Below are 9601 nucleotides of genomic sequence, written 5' to 3'. Positions count from 1 at the left end.
TATATATATATATATATATATATATATTAGGTATGCTGTGTGAATGGGAACAGGTAACAAACATATAGTGGGGTTTTCTCAAATTTGACTGCAAAAGTGGGAATATATTTCATAGGGGGAAGCTAGTAAGGATTTTTAAGAAAGCAAATAGCACTTAAAATGTATGTTTTATTTAGCTTATGCAATGTGAATAGGGACATGTAACAAATATAATCTTGGTGTTACCCCAATTTGGCTGCAAAAGTGAAAAATAGACTTTAAGATCAATTAATGGACATGCGTGCTTTCATTGTATGAGCCTGCATATGCATTTAGCAGACATGCCCAGTGCCAGAGTAAAGCCGGCCCTACACCAGTAGAATTTTGTTTGAAAAAAGTTGGTTTTGGAACATTAGTTCAACTTTCTAATAGTGGATGGGGTCAAATTGACAATCAATTTGGACAGTACTGATAAAATGGGAGCGGGATGGAAAATTGTTCTTGAATGAATTAAATTCTAACAAAGAATGTAGTTTTTGTTTAGAAAACTCAATTTATTCCAATATCAAGTGTTAAAATCAAAGGAAATGTCAAACAACATTCGTCAAGTCTCACATGGCATTATTGAATGTTCTGCCAGGTTTTTCATATGAACGTTCATGCGAAAATCTACAAATGTATGGTCAGCTTTACTCTTGAAAAACAGCAGGTATCGGACACAAATTTTAGCAGACACCCCCTGTCGATTGTTTCCTAGGCAACAATATATATGCTTGGTGTGTATGCTATAGTCTAACACTGTCCATAAATACCACAGTGAACACCCTATGCTGGCAAAATTGTAAAATTCCGGCAACAATTAACTAATGACAAATGGTCACCGTTAGTCATACTGCCAACTCTTGAAATGTAGATGCAACTATTAAGCAATTGGTATTCAAGACAGCCAAAATAATAAAAATAGAGAGAGGGAGAAAGAATGAGAGAAAGAGAGAGAGAGGTGTTTGAACACTCACAAAATGGCTACATTCCGTGCTTATCGCAAGCCAGGTGAAACTATCATGCTCATCTCTGTGTAAAACAACTGACACCTTTTTTTTTACCTTTTTAGAAAGCAAAGCAGAACAAGTATTTTCAAACAGTTCTCTACCTCTATGATCTTTCTGTGAAATCTTTTGTTGTGGGGTTGATCTATTTTCCAGCCCTCAGATAAACTTATTTGCTTTCTCCAGTTTCTGAAGTGCTTAAAAAGCTGTCATTAATCAAACAGATAAATGGAAGCAGCTTATGTGCCGAAATGACGTTCCCGCACAAGATTGACACATAGTTGTATTTAGAACAGATACAAAGTAGTAAAACAGGATTTAATCTTTCACAGAGAGAAAACCGATGCCAAGTTTTGCATAATACACATCTGTGCAAGCTGTTAGCTCACACAGGTATGTGCTGCGCTCCAAGGTCAGTCCGGCCTGAGAGGGGTTAACCCAAGAAGGAGCAGGGCCAAAAAAGTGGAATTTCTGCAAAAACCCACATCTTGTGAGGCCGCTAGTCTCCAAATATTACTAACACGTATAAGAAATATTATCACTTCCCGAGGAAAGGAGGATCACTGGCAAGAAGCAACAAACTATTAAATCCATAGGTCTTCATTATATACATATAGCATCATGCAACATAAAATGACCAGAGCAGTTAAAAAACTGATTTCTGTTTTGTATTCTTGAACTCTTTGACTTTATTATTATAATGGTCTCTGTTACAAAAAAAAACATTTATTTGGAAAGATAAACTGGACAGTACTCAAACAATCACTTACAGCTTTGTTGACAGAAAAAAATAATGCCTAGGCATGTAGTCATGTGATCCCCAGTGAGGAGGAGGATACGCACCTGATCCTTCCTAAAACAAAGTATGTGGCCAATTGTCTGGTCCATGAGTCACATGGCAGGCAGAGAAAGAAGCCTGGAAGACTTTTTTCTCCAGGAGGTACATATTTTAGCCCTGCTATTTATTTTTCCACCTCAGTAAGACCGTTAGGTCTGCGTTTAATGAGAATGAATATAAAAAGAGATTAAACAACTTATCAGCCATTTTTACACCATTCCAGACAAAGTTTTATAAACATATAAAAGCAGAACACCTTTTCTGGGACTTCTAAACATATGGCATCGCAGTCATTCCCAATTCAATTTCTGTAGAAACAAATTAAAGCTGAACTCAGGACATGAACATTTTGATTTCAATATATTCCTTGATAGCCTCAAATAATATAAATCCACTTTGTGCGCACCAAATGCTTTTGTAAACTCAGTTATTACTTTGTAGAAGTAGAGATGACACCATCACTGGGCTGCATAATAGTCTGCGCAGAGAGCAGGGCTGTGGGATGGACCAAGCAAGTCCCACCCACTACAGGCTGCCTGCAGAAAACTACAGGAGGAGGCGGTACAAGACCAAATATCCTGCACATGGAGAGAGAGTAGCAGTGACCAGTCTCTATTACAGGAAGCTCCTGCACAGATCCAGCAGAAATACACAAAGGACATCACGATTAATGCACACGCCTGTCGTGTTTAGACAATTTCTGCTTATCCTGGAGTTCATCTTTAAGGTTGATGACTTACCCTTTTGCACCCAGGCTTGTGACTGGGAACTCCTGAAGACTTCTGCTTGGCAATCCAATCTTCTATGCCTTTCCGAGTCAGACAAGCATTTACTGCAAAACTGTCACCTACAGGAACAGACGGAAATGCAGTGAGTTTTCAAGGATTAAAAAAAAAAAAAAATCAGCACTCCATCTTAGGTCCTTCTAATGACATACTGTAAACATTACCTAAGACCATATCTTGTCAAAGCAATACAAGGTTCAATAAAAGCAAGAGATGCAACCGATTAAACCATCATTTGTAACAATCCCAAGGTAGAGGTGCAGTGTTGAGTGCTTCCAGTCACTGGAAGTTATTGTAATCATATTGGAAAATCTGCCTGAGACAGAAAAATTATCATTCTCTTTTGTGCAGAGAATATGGAACAAAGCCTTTATTGTGCATGCATTTGGCTCCATCATCAAACTAATCAGGAAGATGAAGGAAATGGTTCCTGAAGGTTCACTGGATATTCAAGAATGAGCATTTATTCTTCAAAATGTCACATGAAATAAGCGTTGCACCGTTTCGGGGCTTTGCAGGGTTCCTTCCTCAAGGTGATGCAGTGACCTGTATAGTCGGTGACAGTAGGTCAGTGTATCACCTTGAGGAAGGAACCTGTGAGGCCACGAAACGTTGACATTTTGAAGAACAAATTAATGTTCTTCTGTGATTTTTAATGGAGTGCTGGGGACTCTTCTTCTCTCATCATGGTATTGCCATCCACTGCTCTCCCTGCTAGCACCACCTTTCTATACCGGTCGCAACACTGCATAGACTACAGCCCACAATTATGCTATTTTTCATTGCTGAGACATCTGCCCATCTATGGCCACTTTAAGATTATGTCTATGAAGGTTCTCATTCATCCAGGTCATGGTATATCTGTAAAAAATAAGTCAAGGCAACTGGACTGGCAACAAGTCCAGTTGCCTTGACTTATTTTTTACGGATACACTTTAAGATTAGCTATATTTTGAAGGATGACTATTCAAAAGTGACAGCTGTAAAAATACCAAATCAGTATACACCGATAAACCCATTATAACTTTTTCCTGAAATAGATCATTTCCATCTAGTGAGCTAATCCTTTTTTTTTCCTACAGGGAAAAACCAAATACTCCTGAAACATGCTACGAAATCTCTGAATCCATACCAAGCTCATCCAATGCTTGGTAAACCTTATACCGCATGTAATATCACTTGCAAAAAATGTGGCCCCCTATGGCCCCAATAAGACTGGTGAAAGACAAACTGAGGTTGTGGGTGACTACAAGAGCTGCAAATCCCTGATTTAGGAACCGTGACTACAACTTCTTACTATGTTACAGTTATCTTTGGCTCATAGTAAAAGGAATGTTCCCTTTTTCTATGCAAACTAGAAGATCTTTCAGACTGACCTCAAACTTGGTATCAGTCTCACCACTAACAAATGTTTGTGATGAATATACAGTTACAAACAAATGGCAAGAACTTGTACATAACTGATAAAAATAATAAATAATATAGACTGCCGTAGACCACAGTGACCTCACAAGATCACTCCTAGAAGTCACCATGACCCAGTAAGCACTTTATTACACCGAAACTTTCATGAAGGACTACTCCGGACATGTCATCGAGGAAGAATTACTGTACACAATGCAATTAAAAATGAAATAAGAAATTTCTTTCAGTTAAGGAAACACTTTGACCATATCACTGATCTAAGACATTCCAGGGCATTAGACTAGATCACAGGATGCTTGCATTTCAAAGATCAGCTATAAGCATTGGTAAAAACCCGCTTACAGGTTCACTGACACATGAAGGGATTAGACAGGGAACAGAGTCACAGATCAAACACTCTCACACAAACACAAGTCCATCATTCAGGCGCTGTCTCTGCTACAGAAACAAAGTAAATCAGATCCCCATCTATTAAACCAAATCACAAGGCAGATCATCAGTCCATTGGCGGTTTGTTTGCAGGTCAGCAAAACCAAACAGAGCCAAATCACCAACTCCCAGCTACAACCAAAAATAGACATATCGAAAACATTTACAACAATTAAATACTTTGAGTCCTTAGTTTGGTCTTAGTAAATTGCACAAGTAAATTACACAAGTAACAACAATGAAGTCAAGAAAACATCTCTCTCTCTTATCTAAGGAACTATATGAATGCTTGCCGAAGACAAAGTTCTGCAATTATGTCACAGGTTGCTCATGTTCTCCGGCTTCTTATGATGTCCTGCTGACTCTTTGATTTCTACATCATTTACTCAATACTAATACACCCATCCTTGTGTTTTAATGACATATTTAAAAGAGTAAAAAAAAAAAAAAAGGTTTAGTAACCAGTGTAAACCAATAAGAATCCTCCATTCAACAATTATACCTAGACTGAGTTGTGAAAGCTCATTTCTGATTTGGTGCATGGGTTGAAAAATATAACTCTCTTTGCCCTTGCATTAAACAAGTCCATATGTTTTGAAGCTGGCCAAGGCAGTAAAACGTTAGGGGGCAATTTGCTTTTTAAGTTGATTTCCAGGCAATACTACAGCATGGGATCAGTTTTAAAAACAGTGAATGTGCTTGTGGCAGAGGCAGAAAAGGTGATCAGAGTTTTGAGAAAACACAAAAGTGATAATGCGCGATTCAGACTTTGTTGTTCACATGAGATGGTCTGGCCAGAGATTCTCAAAACATGAAGGTGACAAACTTTGACAACATGGTGGCAACATAAAAGTTGTAAGCAGAGCTTTACAACACACAGGGGTGACAAACTGACGCTATGTGATCAGATCCTAAAAGGCGGGACCCTCAGGAGCATAATGTGACTTGGGCTTCACAAAACACATGGCACAAGCTTTGGCCAGTCTTCAATAACACACATAAGAGCAGTCAATGTAGCCTTTGGAGAGGAGCAGCTAATGCATACTCTGCATGTGGCCAGGACTCAGTAGGACAGTTTAAGAGGGGAACTTTACAAGCTTATAATGTAACACAGAACCCTCTACAACACTGGAACGGTCTCAGAGCTGGAAACAAAAACAGGCTGAAACCGAGGATTAATTAACTTCAGGATCAAAAACATAAGTAAGGCATAAGTAATAACTTACACATTTCTTTTAAACACAGCGTAATTCTAAGAGCTGAAATCACTCTAAGCAAATACAGCCAACAACATATATAAAAAAACATGATAATAAATACTCAAACTAGTGCCATGGTGTAAACAATGCAAACACTTCAGACAAGGGACTTTATTGACTAACTTTTCTAAAACTTTTATAAGTTTGCTGTTTACAAATAACTTTACTGGCAGAGTTGTTTAGAAGATCTAGTTATACACATATGAAAAAACAATACATCTATAGATCTGCTTTCTCACAGATCGATAGATGGATCGATCAACAGATGGATTGATTGGCATAAATATCTGCTTATTTACAGATAGATAGTTCGATCGATGGATTGATCAATTGATGGATCGATCGTATTAAGATATGCTTTCTCACATATAGATCAATCAATGGATAGATCAATAGATAGATTGATCGGATAAAGAACTGCTTACTGATAGATAGATAGATAGATAGATAGATAGATAGATAGATAGATAGATAGATAGATGCTTTCTCACAGATAGATAGATGGTTGATCAACAGACGTAAAGATCTGCTTTCTCACTGATAGATGGATTGATCAGTAGATGGAACAACTAACATAACGATCCGCTTTCTCACAGACTGATCGATCAAAAGGTGGATGGATAGATCGACATATGGATCGAATGATAGACAAACACATAATGAGACATCAGTTCCATGTAAATAGATAAGTGCAGTATCCAAATTAGCTTTGATGAATGGTCTGGCATAAGAGCCATCAAGTGTTATCATGTAACAGAGCCAGGCACACTGTGATCAGGACTTTCCAGATCAATCAATACATTTCCATCAGAGATCTGACAATCTAGGACAACCCGGGACCCTGAGCTACTAGAACATAAGAAGAGAAAAGTCTAGGAGGGGGATTCCATTTCCTACCTTCAGGGCTTTCTCTGGGTTTGCAAACTGCAGCTGCCAGTCGGGAGTAACAGGATGAAGTCCAGAAAGAAAACAAACACAAAAAAAAAGGTAATTAGACGTCTTAAAAGCAAAGCGATCTACAAATACAAAGTCATATACAGTGTGCACACCACAGATCGGATCGCTCACCGTGTTTGGAGTAAAGTTTCCCCATCTCTCGGCAGGAGATCCCCAGACCCAGATCATCAGACACACATTACAATCCAGCCAATGTAAAATCCATGCGATGGTAAATCCTCCAGTGAGTGTGCATTGGATGATACCCCCCTAAATCCAGCAGCGGTGACACCCCATAGATGGAAAGAAGCCTGCGCTGTCCTAGCCGGAGCGGTGCGGCTCCCTCTACCAGACACACACACACAGCACGGAGGAGGAGCCAGGGGCTGGGAGAAGGGGGAGAGCAGACAGAAGAGAGGGGGGTGCAGGAGGAGGGGGGTGCAGGAGGAGGGTGGGGGGGAAAAAAAGTCAGAGGTGCTGGAAGGAGACACTGTGTCACTCAGACACTAAGCAGCCTAACTGATGATTGCCAGAAAGATCTTTGATGTTTCAGTAAGTCATACATAGTTCAGGTCACAAAGCTGTAGCACACCAGGATAAGGATACTTATTTCCCTAAGAGTGACTTCTTGTCAGCCCAGTCCGATGACATCTGGCCAAACTGGATAGGATAAGTCAACCTTTCTCAACCAGGGTGCCCTGGAATACTGGGGTGCCTTCTGGATTCCTCAGGGGTGCAGCAACATTTTCTGATGGGAGGACTCTGATGTGAAGGGGGGCTATGATGTAAAACGGGTAGGGGGGATTCTGATGTAAAGGGGGGCTCTGATGTGAAAGGGCTTCTGATGTAAGGGGGGCTCTGATGTGAAGGGGGAACTCTGATGTAAATGGAGGTTCTGATATGAAGGGGTGCTCTTATGTATAGGGGGCTCTGATGTAAAGGGGGCTTCTGATGTGAAGAGGGCTTCTAATGTGAAGCGGGGTTTTGATGTGAAGAGGGACTCTGATTTGAAGAGGGCTTCTGATGTAAAGGGGGGCTCTGATGTGAATAGGGGCTGTGATGTGAAGGGGGGCTCTGATGTGAATAGGGGCTGTGATGTGAAGGGAGAACGTTGATGTAAAGGGGGCTTCTGATGTAAAGGGGGCTCTGATGTAATGGGGGGCTTTGATGTGAAGGGGCTTCTGATGTATTGATGTGAAGAGGGGCTCTGATTTGAAGAGGGCTTCTGATGTAAACGGGGGCTCTGATGTGAAGAGGGGCTCCTGATGTGAAGAGGGGTTGTGATGTGAAGGGGGAACTCTGAAGTAAAGGGGGCTTCTGATGTAAAGAGGGGCTCTGATGTGAAGAAGGCTTCTGATGTAAAGAGGGGCTCTGATGTAAGGGGGGGCTCTGATGTGAAGAGGGCTTCTGATGTAAAGGGGGATCTGATGTAAAGGGGGGCTCTGATGTAATGGAGTGATCTGATGTGAAGGGGAAACTCTGATGTAAAACGGGGACTATGATGTGAAGAGTGCTCCTGATGTGACGAGGACTTCCGATGCAAGAACTGAGGCTCCTGATGTGAAAGGGAGGATTTTGATGTATGGGGGAACTATGGTGTAAAAGGGGGATTCTGATATAAAAGGGGGCTTTGATATAAAGGAGGGGGGTTTTTCTGTGTACAGGGTGCCTGATGTGAATGGGCCTTTCTATGTAAAAAGAGGGGGGTTCCGATATGAAAGGAGGACTCTGATATAAAAGGGGGGCTCCGATGTAAAGTGGGCTCCTGATGTGAAGGGGGCTCTGAGGTGAAGGGAACTCTCATGTAAAAGGTTGGATTTCAATGTGAAAGGGGGACTCTGATACAAAAAGGGGGGCTCCTGAAGTGAATGGGGGCTCCTGATGTGAAAGGGAGGATTCTGATGTATAGGGGGAAATCTGATGTAAAAAGTGGGATTATTATATGAAAGGGGGGCTCCTTACGTGAAAGGGAGGATTCTCATGTGAAGGGGGGCTACTAATGTAAAGGGGGACTCTGATGTAAAAGAGAGGATTCTGATGTGAAGGTGGCTACTGACGTAAAGGGGGACTCTGATTGGAAAGGGAGAATTCTGATGTGAATGGGGGCTCCTGATTTACATAGAAGATTTTGATGCAAAGGGAGGAACCCACTTTTTTGTGTGTTTGCATGGGAACCTCCTTACATTTTAGACTGGGGTGCCTCAAGGTTTTGCATATTTTTTAAGGGTGGCCTATGTGCAAAAAGGTTAAGGAACCCTGGGATAAGCTCACACAAGAAGGGGTTGATCCGTGTTTTTACCGCCTCCAACTGACCACCTACCATGTGATTTGGCAGCCGTTTAGGACATTGTCACGACTGTGATACTTACTCACCCAAATGCTCCGATGCCTAGCCGGATACTTCCGGTATCAGGAAGCCGGCTCCATGCTCTCTTGTCACTTGTGGCTTCCCGGCTAAACAGGGACCCGGGCAACGTGTAATGACGCACTGCCCGGCTTCCTGATTGGTCGGAAGCTGGCGAATCAGGAAGCCATGCGAAGTGTAATGACGCGGTGCCCGACTTTCTGATTGGTCGGGAAGCCAGCTTCATGCTCCCTCGTCACCTCATGATGAGGGAGCATGGAGCCGGCTTCCCGGCCAATCAGGAAGCCGGGCGCCGCGTCATTACACAGCGCCCGGCTTCCTGATTGGCCAGAAAGCCGGCTCCATGCTTTCTCGTCACCTAGTGATGAGAATCATGGGGACGGCTTCCCTGCTAATCGGGAAGCTGGGTGGCGTGTCTTTATACGCTGCCCGGCTTCCCGGCTAATCAGGTGGCGAGTCATTATATGCCGCCTGGCTTCCTGATTGCGATACCGGTACTCGGTATCGGTGAGTGCCAAAAAAAAATATATCAGTACTCG

The 9601-nt window shown here is 41.9% G+C and overlaps 1 protein-coding gene across 1 annotated transcript in view; it reads right to left on the bottom strand.

Moving 5' to 3' along the window:
• NKD1 (naked cuticle homolog 1) overlaps positions 1-6975 on the bottom strand; it is a 90124-nt gene extending 83149 nt beyond the window's left edge. Inside the window, exons 1-3 of the mRNA XM_018566083.1 lie at positions 6830-6975; positions 6659-6691; positions 2604-2710 (exon numbers count right to left, since the gene is read on the bottom strand). Of these exons, the coding sequence (XP_018421585.1) occupies positions 2604-2710; positions 6659-6691; positions 6830-6854 (165 nt within the window). The 5' untranslated portion in view covers positions 6855-6975. The remainder of the gene's footprint in view (positions 1-2603; positions 2711-6658; positions 6692-6829) is intronic.
• Between the last annotated feature and the right edge of the window lie 2626 nt (positions 6976-9601).

The sequence above is a fragment of the Nanorana parkeri genome, unplaced genomic scaffold (assembly GCF_000935625.1).
Source record: "Nanorana parkeri isolate BGI_ZX_2015 unplaced genomic scaffold, ASM93562v1 scaffold914, whole genome shotgun sequence".
Taxonomy (NCBI): domain Eukaryota; kingdom Metazoa; phylum Chordata; class Amphibia; order Anura; family Dicroglossidae; genus Nanorana; species Nanorana parkeri.
Note: the sequence above shows the minus strand (reverse complement) of the source record. Positions and strands in the feature narration are given on the sequence as shown.